At 50.6% G+C, this 22,015-nt stretch overlaps 1 protein-coding gene across 7 annotated transcripts in view; it reads left to right on the forward strand.

The window, feature by feature from the left end:
* The first annotated feature begins 1,386 nt into the window (after nt 1-1,386).
* PMP22 (peripheral myelin protein 22) overlaps nt 1,387-22,015 on the forward strand; it is a 28,179-nt gene continuing 7,550 nt past the window's right edge. The window contains exons 1-4 of one of the 7 annotated variants that reach the window (XM_040245932.1): nt 1,387-1,641; nt 5,846-5,962; nt 7,171-7,270; nt 21,660-21,800. In XM_040245932.1, coding sequence (XP_040101866.1) covers nt 5,885-5,962; nt 7,171-7,270; nt 21,660-21,800 — 319 coding nt within the window. In that variant the 5' untranslated portion in view covers nt 1,387-1,641; nt 5,846-5,884. Of the gene's footprint in view, nt 1,642-1,955; nt 1,972-3,858; nt 3,876-3,939; nt 3,957-4,068; nt 4,410-4,931; nt 4,949-5,845; nt 5,963-7,170; nt 7,271-21,659; nt 21,801-22,015 lie in introns of those variants that run through there. The other 6 variants (XM_040245936.1, XM_040245935.1, XM_040245934.1 and 3 more) reach the window with 6 other exon arrangements.

Here is a 22,015-nt window from a genome sequence, read left to right on the forward strand (position 1 = left end):
CGCGTCCATGTGTGCTTCTGGGTCTGGGCAAGGACGTTCCCAATCAAGGACTGATTCTGAGGAGCAGCCAAAGTTGAAATCCGAGATATGGAAACAGGCTAAATTGTTTCCCTGTGACTGGGGAGATGCTGCCTGGGGGCAGAACTCCCTCCTGACTGTGGAGTCCAGCAGAACAGAACACAAAGTGTCAGGGACCTCCCTGCAGGCATGGGTGCTCCAGACGGGGGACCCTTCACAGAAGAGGGAGATAAACTGCCCGAATTTCAGGAAACTCATTCACTGAAACCAAGCCCCCTTGCCTGGAAGCTTCCACCTAGACAACTTGGTAGAGATGGAGGACATTGTCTTTCTTTTTTTTTTTTTTTAATTAATTTTTATTGGAGTACAGTTGTATTTCAATGTTGTGTCAGTTTCTGCTGTACAATAAAGTGAATCAACTATATGTATACATATATCCCCTCATTTTGGGATTTCCTTCCCATTTAGGTCACCACAAGGCATTGAGGAGAATTCCCTGTGCTCTACAGTAGGTTCTCATTAGTTATCTATCTTAAACATAGTGTCCATCTGTTATATGTGTCAATCCCAGTCTCCCAGTTCACCTACCCCTTGGAGAATGTTTTCTGAAAGCTTGAAGGGGTCCAAGCTTCAAAGAGACTGAGAAGCACCCTCCTTTCCCTTGCGTGGCTCTCCATAGCTTTTCCATCATTCTTCCAACCTGTCCTGCCCGACAAGTTAGAATGTTCTCAACAGAGGCTTGTTTATTTGAATTATCTCCTGAAGGTCAACATTTAATCCTGACCCGATTAAAAGCCCAGGGAAGACAGAGCTGTAGGAACCCTTTTCCAGGAGCTGCGTTTCAATGCCTGCCTGTGTGACAGGGCAGAGAGAGGTCTAGACAGTCATGGCAGGTGGCAGGGGCCCTTTGTGGCCGGGGGCTGGGATGGGGGTCCTGATTTGGTTCCTTGCTGAGATCCTGTGAAGAGATGACCCGTGCAATGTTTGAGTGCCTTAAAATGATGTCGTTGATAAAGGATGAAACCTACCTGCTCACACGTTATACACATAATGTACTGCACTGGCCTCAAAGTCTGTTTGAGCTTTTGTATACGCTGGAAAGAAAAACCTGAATGAACCTTTTGGCCAACCCTATGTTTCATCTTTGCAGACTTCACTGGGGATGGGGGGGCACGGAGGACTGGGTGATCACTTTACTCTGATACAGGCTGGCACTGGCAGTGAGAATGGCCTCGGCATCCCAGCTTTCGGGCACACCTGAAGCTCCTCTCCCTCCAGTCCAGGCTCCCCACGCTCCAGGGGCCTCTTGGGATCATTGTGTTCTGGTGAGGACACAAAGCTGGGTGCTGTCTCTTTAAACAGTAGAGGCTGAGACGCTCTCAGGCCACCATGACATATCCCAGCATTGGACCAGCCCCTGAATAAACTGGATGGACGCCTGGTCTGGCTTCAGTTACTGGGGAGCACCACCAGGGCGCATTCCGGGGATCCTGGTGGGAAGCAGCAGGACTAGACCTGCCAGCTGCTGGTGTCTCGGCTGCCCTGTCCTGGGAGGGGCCTGCCTGACACGCGTCTGAGTGTGAAGAGAGCTGCGTGGAGGAAGGGGTGACCCTGTTTGGCCCGGTGAGTTGTCTTGGCAGACTGTGCCTCTGGATGGTGTGTGCTCATGATTTACAGAGTGCTTGCTGCCCAGCCCCACACCCTGCAAACCACAAATGGAAAGGATCTCAGGGGAGATGGCGCGCGTGTGTTGGAAATGACCAGAGAACCCAAGGGTTTCTAAAATCCTTGGTTAAGAGCTGGATATACACTGTGGCTGAGGAGGCCAGAAGGGCCCTTTGGGAGCCCCTAGAAACCCCGGCACATCCAGAGTTGAAGGGAGGAAGGGGACCAGACACGCCTGCCCTGATGGAAAATATCTCCACGCACACAGCTGGCAGGTGACCTTGGATTGTAAGCAGGTTGGGGAGAGGCTTCCACTTGTAACGGAGCCCTGGCCGGGGATCTGGGTGTGGCCAAGCTGGTGACATCACCCGAGGCGGCAGCATTTGTCTTCCACAGCTGGGGGCTGAGTGGGCAGGAGGCAGGCGAGGGGCAGTGAAGTGACTGATTGACAGGGACAGGTGGGTTCAGATGTCCTGCAGTGTGACTATTGTGTGACGTGGTTAATGACTAAAACCTTGGGTGCAAAGGAAAGGAAGAAATGAGCTATACCTTACCATGTGTGCATTTTTCTAGATGTCTATATTTCATTCAGAAGTTTAGCTGGAAAAAAAAGACAAGAAAGGAAGAAAATCCTGAGTAGATATGCTAATATTTATAAAGTGCTTAGAATAATCCCGGGAACCTGGTGATCATGTCAATGTTGGTTTAATAAATAAAAACTCTGGATGGCACAAAGGCAGGCAATAATTCCCAGGGCAAACCCAGCCTAGAATATGACCCAGGAGGAAAGTGATCACTCCCATTCGTTTAGTTAGTCCTACCTACAAATGTGCTTTCAATCTAGGGGGCTGATAAGTAATTTTAGTTTAGGGGCTCGGGCTTTCCTTAAAATGTTGTCATGAGGATTAAATGTGAAATAATATTAATAATAATAGTGACAATTTCCTGGGTACTACTGATCCTTTATTTGGTTCCAGACACTATGCTAAGTATTTCACACACTATCTCTTTTAATCAACACCATTACCCTTTAGAATGGGCATTCTCAGTCCTGTTTGCAGATGAGAAAACTGAAGCACCCGGTACCTCAGCAAACTGACCAAATTCACACCCCTGAGTAAGCAGGCTAATCAGGTTTGTTTGAGCCTCCATGCCTAACCACTGCGCCACACCGCCTCTTACAGACCACCTCAGAGTCCTGCTAACCCACCTGCCGTATCACTGGGCAGTGAACAAAAATTTCCCAAGGATTGTCTTTTTAATCTAAGGATTTTTGAAAGACCATTGTTTGAAGAATTTTTCCAAATTATTAAGAATGTGTAATTAGCTACCACAGGCAGCTGCTTTCAGATAGTAAAATAAGTAGATGCGGGTATCTGAGTCATTCAGAGCGCTGATGATCTGTGACACAGAGCGCTGGCAGGTGCTGATGACTTGTGTATGACCTGCTGCGTTGGCAGGCAGACCTGTAACGCCCACCTTCCCGCTCCGCGTTCCTGCATCAAGGCGGGCTCCCAGAGCGTCTTCCCCTCTTACTGGGGCGCACCCACCCTGCGCCCGGAAGGGCTATCCTCTCTCCCCGTGACGCTGGGCGGACTGCCTTCAGCCGGCTATGAATCAGCTGATTTCCCTGGCTGCTCTTCCCCCACCTCAAATGGCCAACTCCCCACCCTGTGGCCGGGGACGCCAGCCCAGGCCGGGCATCAAGCCAGCAAACTCGTCTGGAGCGTACCCGGTTGTGGTCTGGATTTGCCCAGCGACCCCCGGGCGCGCTGTCCTGCAGTGGGCAGCCTTTTCCCCTCCTCCTCCAACTTTCCCCCAAGCAGGCCCGCTAGATCCGTCCCGGGAATCCGAGGCAACTGGCGCACCGCCTGGGCGCAGACGGGATCGCGCGGGCGGGCTCGGTGCCGGTGAGCCCCGCTAGGACGCCGGGGCAGGCCAGGGGCGCCAGGACTCCAGGGGAGGGATGTCTGCCTGCGCTTAAGTGCCATCTCCCCCTATCCGTGGGAGGGGCATCCAGGCTGGACCTCCGCGTGGGCGCGGTTCGAATGCGTGCGTCCCAGAGCCCGGCGCTGGGCACCCGCGGGGGCAACCTCTGGTCGACTTTCTCGCGTGGGCGGAGGGGGCGGAGGGGCCAGTATATCGGTCAACTCTTCGTCTCGGTAAAGTTAGCGAAACCAGGGGAAACGGAGGTGAGAAAGCTGCGCGGTCTGCTAGTTTCCAGGATAAGTCCCAGCGGTTTTGCCGTCATCGACTTTCTCCCGGGGCGCAGCGTAAGGCCCAGGCTGTCTCCTGCCCTCCCTCTCTCCCGGCTGCTCTCTCCCCTCCCCGAGTCCCGCCCCCCTGCACACGCTGACCCAGGGACACACCCTACCGCAGCGACGCAGACAGGGCGTTGTTCCCGTTAAAGGGGAACGCCGGGAGCCTCCCTCCTGCCCCTCGCTTGGCGCGCGTAGCCCCGCAGCGCAGCGGTCTTTGCGGACGCCAGCCGCTGAGCGCACGCACGGAGTGTGTGCCCGAGGCAGCTCTGAGGATCGGGGACAGCTATCCTTTGAGGCGTAAGTGCTTTGGCCGGGAGAGTGGAGGAGACGGAGGAGGAATGTGGGCATCTTCCATCGACGGCGCCAGAACGCGCGGAGCGAGGGGGCTTCGGGCTGGCGCGGTCCCCGATCGCTGGCAGAACACCGCCGGTCTGGCGTCGTTCCTGCGGGGCTTGTAAAGGTCTGGTATGGAGAACCTGCGGGTCTCTGAACCGCCGGGGGCGCGAGTGCTGATGTCTGGATGTGGGGAAGGGGCGGAGGACTTTTCGTCCCGCTGGAAAGTCGCCTACTCGGAGACTCGCTGGCAAAGCAGTCCCTGCGGTGGGCATCTTCAGGGTCTAGGGCCCCCGGGCCCCCTCAATTTCTAGCTACATGCCCGTTCATCTTCCTCTTGTCTCCCCCCACTTGCCTCCCCCGCCTCCTCGGCATGAGGAGTCACTGGATTTAATTTAAACCTTCTGGGAGACGTCAGAAAACCCTGCTTATTTCTTCTCACGTTCCAGGTTTTTTTTTTTTTTTTTGAAAGTGTTACTGAAGGAGAGGACGGAGGGGCCTGACTGGGTACTTTAACACTGAAGTTATTGAATCGTTGTTTCTAGCCTAAGACTTTGTCCTTCAGCAGTTCTCTAAACGCAGCTCCGTCTTAGCAACTTGCGGATCCTCCCGCAGATCAGACGCGGGATGTGAGGTGTGGGGTGAGGACCACACCGTGGCTGATAGAAGAGGTCCTGCCGGCTCCGTGCTGCTGCACTTATTTCTAGGGGGGCTCACCCCGTTACCCTCGCCTCTCCTTCGCACGGACACGTGCTCCCCTCCAGCCAGGGCCCTGAGCGCATCGGCCCGACCAGCGCCCGGGGAGGGCAGGAGGCACCGGCCCCAGCAATTCTCCCGGGCGGTTCTTTCCTCTTCCCTCGGCTCTGCGCCTTCTCTCCGGGGCCGCGGGTGTCTTTGCCAAGCGGTGGTGGGGTCAGGGCGGCTCCCCCGCGCGGGCCAAACTTGGGTGGAAACTCGGAGCCTAACGAAACGCCGAGCAGTCTGGGGACCCGGCTCTCCGCCTCGCGCTCTCCCTCCCAGCACGCCGCTGGTATCCCCGGGCCTCTCGCAGAGACCTAAGCCCTTGCCCCTCGCCCCCACCTCCACTCCACCGGGAGAGCGCTCGCTCTCCCTTTCCTGCCCCCCTTCCGCAAGCTGGGCCGCCCCCGGAGCGCCCGGGTGGGTGGAGGCGCGCTGCAGCCTCTGCTTGGCACTCTGGAAAAACCCCCCTTCCCGGGAAGATTTCGACGTGCGTCCTTCGTACCGCTTGTTTTCTTCCAAAAGCAAGAGATGTTCGGCCCGGCGGGCTGCGGGGCAGGGATGCTATGGTCGGCTGCTGCCCTCTCTCGGCGGCCGCGGGGCGTGGTGGGCGGGCGGCGGCCAGGCCCGGGCATTCCGAGCGCAGGACCCTCCCTCCTCCCCTCCCTCCTCCCCTCCCTCCTCTCCTCCCTCCTCCCCTCCCTCCTCTCCTCCTTCCTCCCCTCCCTTCTCTCCTCCCTCCTCCCTTCCCTTCTTCCCTCCCTCCCTCGCTCGCCCGCTCGGGCCAGTTCGCCCAACCTCACGTCCAATTTGGCTGTGTCTCCTGTCAGGCCAGACGGAAACTCCGCTGAGCAGAACCCGCCGCCAGAATGCTGCTCCTGCTGCTGGGTATCATCGTCCTCCACGTGGCCGTGCTGGTGCTGCTGTTCGTGTCCACCATCGTCAGCGTAAGTGTCCGGCCGGGCAGCGCGCGCGGTTGGGGCGCCCGGAGCTCGCCCCGAGCTTGGCCTCCGGACCACGATTCCCGCCACGCCCCCTCAAGTTTGCAGATCGCAGATCGCGAGTCTCAGAGATCCTCGGGCCTTTTGCAGTTTCTGGCAATCCGCGCCTTTTCAGTAGTTTTTGAGAAAATCAGAGCGGATTCAGGGGTGGGGAGGAAGCAAGCAAGCGCTGGGCTAGGTCAGCACACGGGCCTCTCTTTAAGCCAAAGAATGTGAGTGCAGATCCAGGGTCCTCCCTACCCTCTTCATGTGATAAGCTTGTTTAGCGTTTTTCTTGATGGGGCGGGGGAGGCAGGGAGGGGGGACGGTGGTGGTTGTCCTTGAGGAAGGAAGTGGAGATTTAGGAAGGTCTGTTTTTTCTCCAAATGGCATCCATCAGATGGGTGACTTAGTTCATAAAACGGCCTTTAGGACTTGAAACTGGCAAGTTAAAATTAGATTTTCCTTAATGGTTCATAGTCCCAGGTCTGTTTTGTGCTGTGGACAGGGCACCTCCTTAGAAAAGCCTCCTCCAGTACAAACAGATCGTTGGGATAACTTGCATTACAGAATCAGCAAACATCCAGCTCAGTAGGTTTTAAACTTATTTTCTTAAAGATGAGCCCAGACTTGGGCAGTCATGTGACTGTGGTCTTAACTTCTTAATATACGACAAGTCCCAGGTATGATGTTCTTGCTTGGTTCAAAGATTGAAAAATAATTATGTTGGGGACTGATGAGTTGATTCATCACTTACCAGCATCTTCCCAACATCTTAACTGTAGGTTGACAGGAATTACCAATAAGGAAATGAGTTCAGAGTGGCTGTGGCACGGGGTCTGGCACTCAGGAGATCAGTGGAGGAGAGACGGCTTGGATGCAGGTGTCCTGGCTTAAGTCCATGCCTCCTTCTACTGCCGTACACACCTTGGCACAGAGCAACTCATATTTGTGAGGTTCTTTTCCACTTACAAAGTGCTTTTTACTTGCAAAGCCCTGTCCCTCCCCTTGAAAACAGGTTTGGGCCAGAGAACCAGCTCTCCCCTTTCTCTAGCACCATGGGCTCTGGTTGGACAGTCGATGAGGCTGCTCTTTGCCTTGCCTTGGTCTTCTCCCTCCCCGTCTCTGTCACTCCTCACTGCCTCCTCTGACTTACTGTATCTGGTTCTTTCTAGCAATGGATGGTGGGCAATGGACACGCGACTGACCTCTGGCAAAACTGTAGCACCTCCTCGATGGGCAGTGTCCAGCACTGTTTCTCGTCATCAGCAAATGGTGAGGATGGTTTTTTGTTCCACAAACTCGTCCTGGTCTGTCTGTGACATGCCTCTCTCTCCAGACCTAGAAGCACTTGTTCTTGGAAGACTCAAAAGCTAGATCGGTGTTGCTGGGCTGGGGTGAGATGTGGCCAGGGGCTGGGAAGCCAAGATGAAAGGAGAGGGGTGGTAGCTTCACTGGCTAAGCTGAGATCTCAGGGAAGTGTGCATTCTCTCTACCTGGAGAGAAGCCCTAGACCTGCCCTCCTGTTCCTGCTCATCACTTAGTGTAATTCTTCTAGTGAGTGAAAAAATGTGGATGCAGAAGCAATGATGATGCAAAATCTCAGGCAGATTCTGCTGGGAGTTTTGATCCAATAAGCAAGTTTGGTTTGGTGGTGGAATATCCAGGAGTGCCCTGGGTCTTCCTGGTGCAGTGATGGAGGGGCTGTCCCGGGGATTGATGGGCCCCTTTTGGTCTCCAGTTACAGGACTTCCTCTCTGGGTCTTGGGCCTCAGAGATCCCATTTAGCCATCAGAGCTGTAGAGTGATTCCTTGTTGCAAGCTGGCGCATTGACACTGTTCGCATGCCCCCAAGCCGAGCCCGGGGGTAGTTTTACTCTGCCCTCAGCATCTTTGCTTGTGAGATATTGGAAACCAGGCTTTGTTGGGTTTTGGTTAAAGGCATTAATTGGCAGTGGAAGCACACTCTTAGATCCTTGCAGTATGCAGAGGGAGGGAGGGCTCAGCAGGGCCCTGGGGTCTGTGAATATAGAGAGGCAGTAATAAATACGATACAGTCTTTTTGGTGGCTGGGAAGTGTCTGGTGGCAGCATGAACTCTGGCAGGGGCCACAGTGCCTGGTGTTGAGGACACAGTGGGCCAGGCTCTTCACAGTCTCATGTTCCAAAGGATGTGTCCTCAGCCGGGACATGAGGCTTCATTGTGGCCACAGCTGCCCCTTGATCAAATATTTCTGTTGAAGATGCTATAGCCAGAGAGAGAAACCATTTCAGATGCAGCTGATCAAGGCAGGCGGGGCAGTGGCCATTGGTTCTGACTTCTCAGAGTCCGGTTTCACTGCTGGACTTTCCTTCTCTGGGCTATGTACCCAAACTGTCCCTGAAGCATCACCAACCAAACATCTCTAACCTCAACATAAAGAGAAACTGCTAGAACTACTCGAGGAGGATAGCCAAGCAGTAGAAAGCACTGTTTTATGTGTCTGCTTTCCTTGGGGCAAGAAAAGAGAGACCCCAGTCCTTGTGGAAGGGAGCAGTTCTTAATTCTCTTCTCTGAGTCTGTGAAGGATATTGAATTAAAACCACCCTTGAGGCTGCGTGGTGAGTTGGTAGCCAAGTAACTGAAACCCTCAGGAGTGTCTGAGCATGTGGCCGGAGCACTGCTTGGCTCCAAAGCCGCAGCATCCGGTGTCTCCTGGGCAAGGTCTGGCTGAAGTTCCCTGAAGGCTGAGAATGGGAGGTGCTCTGCTCCCTACTGACACCTGGTGGCCATGCGTGGTGACTCCGCCCACAAGGCTTTCCCTGAGACCCCGAGTACCCACTGGCCCCTCCCCCAAGTGGTATGTGGCCATGTGGAGTTGGCAGGGGATTCTACACTCACAGGCCCGGAAGGGGCAGTTTTGGCAGGCATGTTCCAACCCGGCTGGGTTTCAAGAGGGATGAGTCGGCAGAGGAGCAGGGATCTAAATTGTACTGCAGCAGGGCAGCGATATTTGTATGAGGCTGGCCTGCCTTCTGCATCGGCCGCGGTCAGTTAGGAATGGCTGCTATACTGTCCTCCCAGCAGCTCCCAAAGAGGCACCAGTGTCATTTCAATTGGGAACTTCCCATCGCTCAGCTAGCTCATCTTCTTGGATTTGCTGACAGTGACCTTGGAGTGTTTCATCTCAGGTTTTTATCCAAATCCACATTGTTCCTTTCCTGGGGCGGGAGGTTCCAAGATTCTGCTTCTCTCCTACATGTGCCTTCTCCTCTCTCCCAGGAAGGGCATTTTTGAAGAGCTCTGGACAAGCTGTGTTTGTTTGCGCTTGAACTTCTAAGTAAGATGTTCCCATTTCAGCTTTCCCAATGGTCAGTATCTCTGTTCTCATCTTCTGATGGGTCAGCTTGTGTTACAGCCTAAGCTCTGATGGATTTGAAGCCGCTGGGCCTCCTTTGCCTTTTGGATTGGGTTTAACCATTTCTGTGCCAAACAAGAGGCGAAAAAAATACATAATTAAGAAAAAAATTAGACTGCCTTTACATGTGAACCCTGTTAGTCATAAACCAGTCACCTTGGTTTGTATTTGCTCTTAGAATGTTTCAAACATACCTTTTATTTGAGTCATTGAAAGTAATTTTTTATTGGTACTTGTTTGTGAAGAATATGTCAACAAGTTTGTTATGTGAAAATGCATTGGTTTACATGACTTGCTATTTTTTTTTGAAGGGGCATATCTTTGTGTGAGTGGTGCTGGAGCCCTGCACCTCTGCAGGGCTTCATTCTTCTTTTTTTTTTCTTATATGAATGGTGCTTGTTACTGCATTGACTACATGGCAGTCAAACATCTATGTTACATAGTTGGATGGAGACAGATTTTCCTTGAACTCCCTCTTTGTATTAGAGTTGGTTTTAGATTTCTTACTAAATGCCCTCAACTTTGTCTGCTTTTCCATTATCTAAATGCATTTATATACCTTTAGAATATAGATCCCTGGCTCTATCCTGATACTGGGTGCAGGCAGAGGTGAAGGAGGCCAGTGAGGGAATATTTATCATGACCTTGTTTTGAATGCCTCTTGGCCCAGGGCATACAAGGACTTGTAGACTCTGGACTTTGGCCCCGATAGTCCTGAGCTCTGTGAGGAGTCAGGAGATCACTGCGGGGGGGATGAAGACAGCATAGGCCAGATGCCTGAGGAGTGGGGGCAGGTAGGCAGAGCCAGAGTTCAGGGGAGGAAATGGAAGGCAGGTCTCCTGTGGGAGGTGGGATTTGATCCATCCTCCAAAGGATGGGCAGGATTTAAATAAACACAGGCAAGGAGGAGGCAATTCCCTGTCGAGGCAATGACATGACCTAAAGCAAGGGGAAAGGTAATGGAGGGACGCATTAGACCAACAACTGACTAGCATTCCGGTTGGGATTAAGATTGACCTCACAAAACAAAACATCTTTAAATGATAGTGACTTAAATAAGATAGTTTATTTCTCTCTCTTTCAAAAGAAGTATGGAAATAGGCAGCCTAACACAGATATGGCAATTCCAAGAAACTGTCAGAGCCATAGGCACTTTCTACCTCATTCATTTGTCTAATCCTTATGGAGCAGACAGCTGCTACAGCGCCAGCCATTTCATCTCTGCTTCAAGCCACAGAATAGAGAAAGGAGGAGAAGAATGTGTCCCCCTCCCTTTTAATGAAACATCTTCAAATAGACCACACACTTCTGTTTTTGTCTTTTCCTGGAAGTCAGTCACAGAGCCACACCTAGTGTCAAGGGAGGCTTAGGATGGAGTCATTTGACTTCATGGGAAGCATGACTTCTTGATTCACAGAAATTTAATAGCAAGCACCTCCCAGTAAGCCTGGCTTCTCTTCAAGGCTGTGACCACCCCTGTCCATACCCAGTCATACTCTGACAATAGCTCTGGTGTGTCCTGTGCTGTTTCAGAGTGGAGCCCAATTACTTTAGGATTCTGCAGACAGTCCATCTCTGCCGTGTCCTGGGTCCCTTCAGCAGCACACTGACCTGTGTTGGCAATCGCATGACCCTTCGACTTCCTTCTCTTTCTTTCCGCTCCCCCAGTCATTCATAGCTCTTACTGTTTCATGATATCTCTTGAATCCTTGTTTCCTCCCAGTCTAATCCTCTCTTCTGACCTCCAGACCAGCCTGGCCAGCCACCCACTGGACAGTTCTGCTGGGATGTCTCAGAGGCGTCCCCAAACCAGCCAGCCTTCATCCTCCTCCACCCAGTCTCCCCCTTTGACAGTTTCCAGTATTTTAGTGGATGCTGTCTCACTGTCCAGTGAGCTTCACACTCAGAGTCTGCCTGGATGTGTCTCCTCTCCCTTCTCAGAATCGTCCTGGTCCACTGGTCACTCGCCATCCCCACCCACATCGCACCAGGGCCACTGCAGCAGCCTCCTCACTCCTGATCTTTCTCTCTTCGTTGTTCCTCATTTTGTACATCGAATCCAGGATGATATTTAAAAATACAAACCTTGTCATATCACTCTCAATTTAAAACCTCTCAGAGGTCCATTTGGTCTCCATCTTCAGATGAACATCTTTGCTAAGGCCCATACGTCTACCTGAATGATCTGCTCCTATTAAACCTCACCCCATCTCTTCTCCCCTTCATCTTGGCATTTCAGCCTTCTCTCACTTCAGTGATCAGGGACTGCCTGCCTCAGGATGCCCCCTCTCCTCCCTTCTCCCCTTTCTCCCTGGTCCCCTCCCTTTTCTCCTGTGTCCTTTCATGCAGGACTATTCACTGAACACCTGTCTTGCAGAAGATTCCACTGCAGACACTGAGGGTGCCAGTGGATGAGAACTTCCATTTTACTGGGCAGATCAGTCAATAAATGTGGGTAATCAGGAGGCAGTGATAGGAAGGATGAGGAGAATAAAGCAGGGTGATGTGTGGTGAGGGATTGAGGTGGGGAAGAAATGATCTCTTGAGGATGACCAGGAAGGAGTCAGCCACAGGGAAATCGGGGGCAGATTCCAGACAGTGGGACTTCCTGAGGACAAGGTCCCTGGGGTGGGAAGGAGCCTGGCAAAGCTGATGCACGGACAACACAGGGGATGGAGAAGCAAGCCAGCCTGCAGGGTCTTCTAGATCCCAGGAAGGACTCTGTGGCATGCGGATGGGGTTCTAAGTTTCATGATTTAATTTAGACCTGCTCTGTCTTGTATGCATTTCTCATCTGTTCTATTCCAAATTGGAGTAACAATCCTGTGCATTTATAAGGCAGAATATGTCAGAAATCTTACAAAGAAGAAACCCACCTTTCTATTTCCAGCAGTAGCGACCTTATGGCCAGCAGTAGGTTGTGGGCAGCCTTAGACCAGGCCTGTGGATTGAAAGTCAGAAAACAATAAGTCTGGCCAGTCTCAGGAGCCCCTCCCTGACTTGAGTGCTCTGTGTCTCCTGGGACTGTATCTCCTGTGATCGCCAGGTTTATCTTGTTTATCCGTTTGGTGGCATTGCCATTTCGGCAAGGACATCAGACCATTTCCTCGTCTGTGGCTCAGCTTTTGGTCAACAATTTTAAGAACACAGGAGGCCCTCTGCACTTAGGGGCTCATGTTTTGCAATTTAGCATCTTTGTGGCTCCCTGGGCTGACCCACAAGCTCTGCTCCAGCAATGGCTCTGGATTTGACACGCCTTTGTGGGATGCGGAGGTCCCGGCGGGCAAGGGAGGTGCGAGGTGGGATGAGGCGTCTTGATGCTGATGTTTCAACCCTTGGAGTCTCTCATCAGATGCCAGCACCTAGGAGTAAATTCAGAGGCTTGTGCAGACCTGTGTCTCACCATATGGTGCTGGATGCTCAGTCTTTGCTTTTTAAAAAATGTAAATTGCTTTCCCGGGATTTTATCAGTGTTGAGAAAGCATCCTTTGTAGTTCAGAAGCCGAGATTGGCCATGGGGTGGCTTGAGGGCGTGGATGCTGTCTTTTGGTGCTCAAGAAAAGGATGCCTGGCAGGAAGCCTTCTGAGTATGCGCTCATCAGCACACACATAGACTCTGACGCTGGCAGGGGCTTGGGAGGTCATCAGACCCATCCCCCTGCCCCATGTCACTCACTTCAGACCCCTCTGCAATGTACCCATTATATGCTCATCCTACCAGTGACAGGGGACTCACTACCTTTCAGGAGACTCCCTTTCATTTCAAAGAGCTAACAGAGTGGTCCATTCATCCATTCTTTAACTAGACTGAGCGTGTGCTAGGTACTGGGCACTGTTCCAGAAACCAAGCCGATGGAGCTGAACAAGAAACACCAGTCCCTGCTCCAGTGGATGGAGCTCACAGTTATTCAGGGGAGATGGAGGAAAGACAATGAATGAGTCACTGTGGGCAGTGGACAGTGCTCTGCAGCAGACGGCCAGAGCGACGGATAGCAGGGCACCACTAGGGAGGAAGCAGCTGGTCACAGAAGGCCTCTTCCTGCCAGAGTCACATGGCCGGAGGCTTAAAAGATGGGAGGGACCAGCTGTATGAAGAACCACAGGAGGAACATTCCAGGAGGTACTGGAAAGGGCCAGGTCCTTAGGCAGGGAGGAGTCTGGTGTGTCCACCAGTGCTGGGCCGGCATGACTGAGTGCAAGGCTGCAGGCAGGAGAGGACAGGCTCTGATGCTGAAAAAGCCAGCCCGGACATACGGAAGGGTCTGGAGCAGAAGGGTGGTATGATTTGATTTGTGTTTTGAAAATGCATTCTGGCTGATACATTGAGAAGGTACAGTGTCAGCAAAGCACTTGGGTTTAGGAATCTGTGGCTCAGGGTAGACATCTGGCATGGACATTCAGCTTTGGGGTCATCGGTGTCCGCAGGAGGGTATTTAATGTCTGCAGGGGAATTGATGAGAGGAGAGGTGGAAGGAGCAAGGGGTCCAGTGTGAGTCTTGTGACATCTGGTGGCTGATGGGGGCAGGAAGGAGCTGGCAGAAAGGTTGGGGAGGAGGGGCCCATGATGTAGAGGGGGCAAACTGCTGTGGGATACTGTCATTAAGAACTTACTTAGCTGTGGGACTTCCCTTGTGGTTCAGTGGTTGGGCCTCTGAGCTCCCATTGCAGGGAGCATGGGTTTGATCCCTGGTTAGGGAACTAAGATCCCACATGCTGTATGGTACAGCAAATAAAAAAATAAAGCAACTTAAAAAAGAGAAATCACTCAGCTGAGGCCATGTCAGTCCCCTAAATTTTCAGTGGTTTCTGGTTGTCTTCATTCATGCCTGGAGGCTTGGACCTCATCCTCAAGGTGTCTAAATCCCTGTTGTGTCCCTGGAAGCTGTGGTTTTATCTTCCCGGGTCTCCCCTTCTCCAAGTGATGCTTCTTCCTTGCAGTGACCTTTCTGGTGTTGGTGAGAGTTCTCTGCCCCCCATCCCCGCCTGTGTAACATGTTGTCTCTGGATCAGAGGCATTGGCCTCCTGATGCCGCTCAGCTGCTGGCTTGTGGTTGGCCTGGCAGGTAGATGCACGGAGAGGGGGTCTCTCTCCTGTGGCCACCCCACTCATTCTGCTCCCCGCTAGGCTCTGTGGATGCCAAACCTAAAGAAAGGCTGACGGGTCATTTAACTCCTTAGATTTCAGACATGCTTTTGAACTTCTTGGGCTTCCCTGGTGGCTCAGACAGTTGAGAATCTGCCTGCAGTGCAGGATACCCGTATTCAATCCCTGGGTCGGGAAGATGCCCTGGAGAAGGGAATGGCTACCCACTCCAGTATTCTTGCCTGGGAAATCTCATGGACAGTGGAAGGTTGGGCTAGAGTCCATGGGGCCGCAGAGTTGAACACGACTGAGCAACTAAGAACACTTTGAACTTCTCAGCACCCCAGTGGATTGGCACCATGAGTCCCTGCTTTTCTGCATGGGGTCTCCCTCTCAAAAGCTGGTTACCTGGGGCAAGTGCCCTCATGGCCCAATAGGGTAACTGTGGAGGCGAGACCTGGGGTGGTTGCCCATCACGTCCCATGCATCCTGAGTCCTCTTCCCATTCAGGATATAATTGTGACATGGGGGGATCTTGAGTGGACACCGCTTTTGAGCTGGGCCTTGGGAATTGGGTAGAACTTCAGTAGGTGTGGGGAGAGAGGAGAGTGCATGGTTTACTGAGCTTGGGGGGCTGGTGGCTCTTAATTTCCATGATGCTTGGACAGAAGGCCTCTGATTGTTTGCATATGGAGAATGCCTTTTAAACTCAAAGATCCTGAACCCCTCCCTCCACCAGGCATCCCCTTCTCCTCTGTACATCCCCTACCTCCCCTGGGCAATTGAAATATCTTTCTCCTCTCTTCCTTTCTGAAGTCACTGTCTGTGGCCAGACTCCACATGTTCAAGTGTTCTTGACAACACCAACACAAAGGGTTCTCTGATCAATCAATTTAGAAAAGACTATTTAAAATCTACTCAGGCTTTTCTTTTTAATGGTAAGACTTTTCAGAACCTTGAGTACTTTACTGTACGTTGCAGTGTCCAAGGAAGGATGTTAATATACTTGACCATGGAAGCCACTTCCTCTATTTTTCTGTGTGTGTGTGTTAGGTGGCTCAGTTGTGTCTGATTCTTTGCGACCCCATGGACTATAGCCCACTAGGCTTCTCTGTCCTTGGGATTTCCCAGGCAATAATACTGGAGTGGGTTGCCATTTCCTTCTTCAGGGGATCTTCCTGACCCAAGGATCAAACCCACGTCTCCTGCATTGGCAGGTGGATTCTTTACCACTGCATCAGCTGGGAAGCCCTCCATTCTTCTGTTTAATCAACAACAGTGTTTTGGGAAACACAGCCTAACCTGACCCTCCTGTTACTAGAGTTTTCCAACCAGGGAATGGAGGAAGCCTGAAATAGCTGGACATTTTCAGTAACCTCGGAACCTCAATGACTGTATTATATTCCCTGTTCCAGTTTGAAGACTAGTAGGAATAAGACTGTTGGTGTCAAACCACATGTATTAATTAGACTCTGGAACAAATTCCTCTGCCCATGAGGAAGCCTCTTGGTCAGGAGGGCAGTTAACCAAGTGACGGTGTTGGGTGCAGCTGAGTGCCTGGAACATGAGTTCACTCATTGTCAGCCAGAGGTTTAGCTGGAGTTGAAATGCCCCCCAGGATTAGACTTGAAAGAGCCTCCCCCATGGTCTCCCTCATCCTTGTGAGCTCCCGGCTAGGGTCTGTGGGCTGAAAGACCCCATATGGCTTTCTCCTCTGGCTGCATCCTTGTGGGTCCCAGGGAAAGTGAACCTGGGGCCCAATTTCAGAGCTCCCAGCTGGGTGGGATGGGAAGAAGCTGGAACCCTGGGCAAGGACTACTTGGTCCCTGATCCGGCTCCTGCCAGTGGGCAAAGCAAACATACAGCAAAGTCCTCCTGGATAGGATGGAGGCTGCTCGCAAGTCAGCAGCCTCTGGAATGACATCCATCCCAAGAAGGAAGGAAAGTGGCAATTTGTGGGACGTCAGTGGGGAGGGTGCCAGCTAGTTCATTGGTAAAGAATCCATCTGCCAATGCAGGAGACGTGGGTTTGATCCCTGGCTCGGGCAGATCCCCTGGAGAAGGAAATGGCAACCGGCTCCAGTATTCTTGCCTGGACAATCCCATGGACAGAGGAGCCTGGAGGGCTACAGTCCATGGGGTTGAAAAGAATCAGACACAACTGAGTGACAAAACAACAACAGCGGGTAGGGAGGTTAGCGGGCGGGTCAGCTGCTTTGAAAGATGGCCCAGCATTCTGGACAAGGGCGGCTCTCCCTTCCCCAGTGGTGATTCACCCCAATGGCTCCTTCCTCCTGGCTCGGCCTCCCCAGTTCATGCTCTGACTCAACTGCCACTGCCCTTCCTTTCACTCTTGATGGAGTCAGAGAGCTTTTGTGAATTGCCAGAGTGAGACTCAAGGCTGGGAGGGCAGGCACTCGGGTGTGCCGCTAAGCTGGGAGGAAAGGAGGCAGAAGGACGCAGAGGGGCCGGTGCACTGAAGAGGGCTGCAGCCTCCCTGAGCCCTTGGCTCGCCGGCTCGTTGGCCCTGGGCTAAGAATAAGGCTGAGGGGGCAGATGTATTTCCTTCATAGCTTAGCTGCTGTGGTGGTAGGAATCTGACCTTTGGTCATTGGGCATCTCCAGCTTTCCCTTCTGTGGTGGGGAGGAGCGGGTCTCTGCTGGCTGCCACGGCCTAGCCCACGTCAGAAAGCTGTCAGCAACCCTATTAGCCTGACAGGCTCATCAGAAGAGCAGGTCTGCAAGGAATTCGGGGGTTTTTAATTCCCGGGATCGGCACCAACGTTGGAGGTTAAAACGCTGTCACTGGGCATTCCACAAATAGTTGCCGGGCACTGAGCAAGGCCTGGAGAATGACCGTGGGTGCTGGTCATGGGCTCTGCCAATGACCCTGAACTTGCAATTTGAGAGAAAAGAGTATCACTGGCCTGGGGCTTGGGTAGAAGTTCAGATTCGCCTCCTGGCATGTTGGCCTCACATTAATTTGACTTTGTCTAAAACAGGACTGCAGTGGACAGCATTTTCCTCAGAATCCAGGTCTCTCCACTCTAATCACTGTTTTCTGTACGTTGGATGTATTTGGCTATAGTAGAGGTTGGCATCTGATGCAAAGATCCGACTCATTGGAAAAGACCCTGATGCTGGGAAAGATTGAAGGCAGAAAGAGAAGAGGGTGGCAGAGGGTGAGATGGTTGGATGGCATCACTGACTCAATGGACATGAATTTGAGCAAACTCCAGGAGACAGTGAAGAATAGGGAAGCTTGGCGTGCTGCAGTCCATGGGGTCACAAAGTTGGACATGAGTTAGTAACTGAACAGCAGCAACAGAGGTTGGCAAGCAATGGCCTGCAGATCCAGCTGGGTCCACTGCCTGACTGTGTAGATAAGATTTTGTTAAGGTGAACAGGCCGCACCCACTCATTTACGTTTTGAATGAGGCTGATTTTGTGCTAAGATGGCAAACTTCAGCAGTTGCCATGGAAACCACATGACCTGAGAAGCCTAAACTATTTACAGTTTGACTTTGCACAGATAATTTGCCAACCTCTGCGCTGAAGCTCTCATAAGAACTGGTATCAGAATTGTATTGAAATGGGCTCTGCTCTCAAATGGCATTCTGGTTGGCACCCTATAATGGCTTATGTGGACACAGTTGTCCACCTTATTCCTTGGTGTGGCCTAGATAAAGATACCCTAAGGACCCCCTCCCCACCCTCCACCATCATCTATAGCTACTAATTTACTCCCCCTGAGCTCAGCCTTTTAATGGGGTTATTTGTATTGTATTGTACAGAGCTTTTATATCAACACTCTTATTTGAACATTACACAGTCCTCTGAGGTAGTTGGTCCCTCTTGTTAGCCAGTTAAGCAGGGGCTACCCAGGCCTGTTTTGATGGAGCACATGGCTTAGCCTGGCTGGGACCACAGCCTGTAGGTTTAAGGTACATACTGTCAGTAGCATTCCTTGCTGAAGAAAGGTTGACTTCTCATCTTGATCTCTTTATCCAAGGAATTATCTGGAGTAGTCTTTTAACATTTCCAAATTTATTTTGGCTGGTTTGTTTTGAATTTCTACTTTCTGTATTTCTTTAGTTATATTTGCATCCTGTGTGCTTTCTTTTGAGATTTATTGAGGTTTTTTTTGTTGTTGCCTACTGCATAATTGGTAAGACTATCCCATGTGTGTTTGAGAATTTTATCATCATCACTATAGAGACATAAAATAATGTATATCTTATCATATTTTTGATCTACTTGATTTACCTATTCTGAGAGAGGTATGCTGAAGTCTCCCACTGTGCTTGTAGCTGTATCAGTTTCATCTTATACTTCAGTCATTTGTTGCTTTATATTTTTTCCAGGTCACACTGTGCACAGAGGCTTATAACTTTTGTTTCTTTATGATAAACTGGAAATACCATGAACTATCCTATGAAATATCCCTCTTTGGCCATCTTCATCTTTTCAGTTTGAATTCCATTTGTCTGATGCTATTATTATTTATATCTTTTTGTTAATTTGCCTGGTGCCTCTTTTAAAAAATGTTTTAACTTCTAACTGTTGTTGGTTTTAGGTATCTCTCTCATATCAGACTCTAGATAGGAATTACATAATTTAGAATGGAATTCTACATCCTATAATGATTTACATCACTGTGACTGATAATATAGTTGAATTTATCCTACTTTCATCATGTATGTGTGTTATTTATTGTGCTTCAGGTTGAAAACTTTCTTCTTCAACTTTGTATTCCCAGAGCTCAAAACAGTAGATTTTTAGCCAAGGCCCACTGAATAAAAACTTCCTTGATTCCTTAATTCTGGTTTGATTAGAGAACTAACTTATAATTCTGGTTTGATTAGAGAACTAACTTATGGAAAATTAACCCAGTTGTAATGAGGTTGGCATTAAAATTCAAGTTCCTGGTAAAAGAAGTTTTGAGAAGAATTTAGTGAAATTATTAAATTTAAGAGACTTTTCCTATTGATGTAGTTTTAACTTGTATGATTTTGAGTTTTCTCTAAATGTGAGCCCTGGCAGAAGTTTCTGTTATTAATGAGAGTGGAGGTAGAGACTAAGGAAAAGATCTCAGAATTGGAGAAAGAAATCTAGGATGTTGCCTGCACCAGCCATGCTCCTTCTAAGGGTGTGCCTTGAAGGACGTTCCCCATGATCTCTGTTTTAGTTCTATACTTAGTTCTAGATTTATTTTTGTGGCTCAGATTTCTTTATGTTTGCAGCTTCACCTACCAGGCTGCTAGATAATTGCTTTATTCAAAATGTAGAGTCTTCCCTGGTGGTCCAGTGGCTAAGACTCCATGCTCCCAATGCTGGATGCCTGGGTTTGATCCTTGGACAGGGAACAAGATCCCACATGCTGCAACTGGAGATCCCACATACTGCAATGAAGATCCCAGTGCAGCCAAATAAATGAATTAAAATAAATATTAAAAAGATAATATTATGGTGGCGGTAGGTTTGTTGCAGACTGCTCCTCCAGAAGAACCACTGCACTGGGTGTGAGTGAGTGAGTGAGTGATAGTCGCTCAGAGTGAAGGTCACTCAGTCATGTCCAACTCTTTGTGACCCCATGGACTGTAGCCCGTCAGGCTCCTCTGTCCATGGAATTCTCCAGGCAAGGATACTGGAGTCAGTTGCCATTTCCTTCTCCTACTACACTGGGTAGAGTGGTTCAATGAGAAATGTGAAAATGAAGTCAGGATGGCTCACAGCCCATTAGATATCCTTTTCTAACCTTAATTGACAAAGAAATTGCAAAGATTAAAAAAAGTATATGGTCCATCAAGGTAGAAAGAACACCGGACTAGAACCAAGGGCCTCCCAACCTTGGCCATGCCAATGGGGCTCAGTCGAACAGCTCTGGAAATCTTTCTCAGTACAAAGGGCCTGGGTTAGCTGATCCCACAGGCTTCTTCCAACTCTAAATGTTTCCAGAAGATTCTTCCAATCTTCCATGAAACTCTAGTCACAGTTGACCTAATCAGCATCCTTAAAATTCTTCCATGAACTACTTGCAACTCAAACCAGGGTCATCTTCGTGAAGTATTGATGATAAGCCACCCAGATTTCACGTTTTTCCCTACCATGCTAAGCACAGGCATGTATTTTTTCTAAGCCAGTGCACATTAGTCTGTTCCTGACTGTGGAGGAGCAGACCCTGGGTCTTCTCTATCTGATCCTCCTTGTTTAGAGCAGCACCCACTCCCAGGATTCTCTGGCACTTGGAAGGAGGGATGCAGGAAGGAAGGATGACAAGGCCCCTGGAGGTCTCCAGGGGGAACCTGGCGGGTTCCTGTCCCTGATGCCAAACCCAGGTTTTTGCCTCTTGTCGGTTCCTTCTGGAATTGACATTCATTTGTAGTAGAGGGTGAACTACAGAGTTCTCTTCCTTGCCTGAATTTCAGTTGGATGCTTGGAGATTTGATCTAAGGCTGGTGGTTCAGCTAAGATAAGGAATTGTCATTTGTGCTCCTATCTGATGACCAGACTGAGCGCTGACCTCTCCGAGATGAGCTGGGAACAGACACAGTGTGGCTGAGCGAGTGGTTCATAGCTAAATAAAGCATGCTCTTCCCATCAGCATCTTCTTCCAACTTTCTGCAAAATTAGTCTTGGCTCCAACGTCATTTTCTTCGTCCCAGCCGTCCCCAGGATCTCTCTGACTCCTTGGGGGATGCTGACATTTTGAACGGTGGTTTGGAACTATTCTCAGAATCCAGGGGCTCCAAGAAGCCCTTCAAACCCCCTGAGGACAGAGAGAGAGAGGAGGCAGAGGGCAGGGTTCAGAGCCCCTTGAACATACGCATATCTGTGTAAGTAACTCATTTGGCTAAAAGACTGGAAGGAAATTTAATATATTTTAACTTGATTTTAGCTCCTTGTGGTGGGACTGAGTATTTTCTTACAGCCTTTTCTTAAAATGTCTACAATTAAACATGTATTAATGCCTCTTTTTTTTTTCCTCCAAAAGAAAGCATGAAATAAAGAATGACTTTTAAGAGTGGGAAAGTGAATAGCCTGAGTTTCATTCAGAAGAGGGCTGCTGCTCCTGCCTGGGGGTGGGTGTGGCTTTCTGCTGCCTAGGCCACGCCCCCTGGCAGAGCCCCGCCCCTCTGGCTGGCCCGTGCCGCCTTTTCCTAACCCCGTGTCTCCTCCCCTAGAATGGCTGCAGTCTGTCCAGGCCACCATGATCCTGTCCATCATCTTCAGCGTTTTGTCTCTGTTCCTGTTCTTCTGCCAGCTCTTCACCCTCACCAAGGGCGGCCGGTTCTACATCACTGGGGTCTTCCAGATCCTCGCTGGTAAGTTGGAGAGGACCAAGTCTCCGTGGGGGCTGGGGCCCCCAGACTGCATGCAGGATGGTCAGTCAGGTGGACGTGGCTCCAGAATGACTGACGTGCGTGAGCCCTCCCCTTGGATGGATTTCATACAGCACAGGGGTGTGTGTGGGTGTGAGTCTGGGAACTCTCCATGGAAAGGGGTGAATGGGGAATAGGACTTAGGGGCTCTGGAAGGA

Source organism: Oryx dammah, unplaced genomic scaffold, assembly GCF_014754425.2.
Source record: "Oryx dammah isolate SB20612 unplaced genomic scaffold, SCBI_Odam_1.1 HiC_scaffold_8, whole genome shotgun sequence".
Taxonomy (NCBI): Eukaryota; Metazoa; Chordata; class Mammalia; order Artiodactyla; family Bovidae; genus Oryx; species Oryx dammah.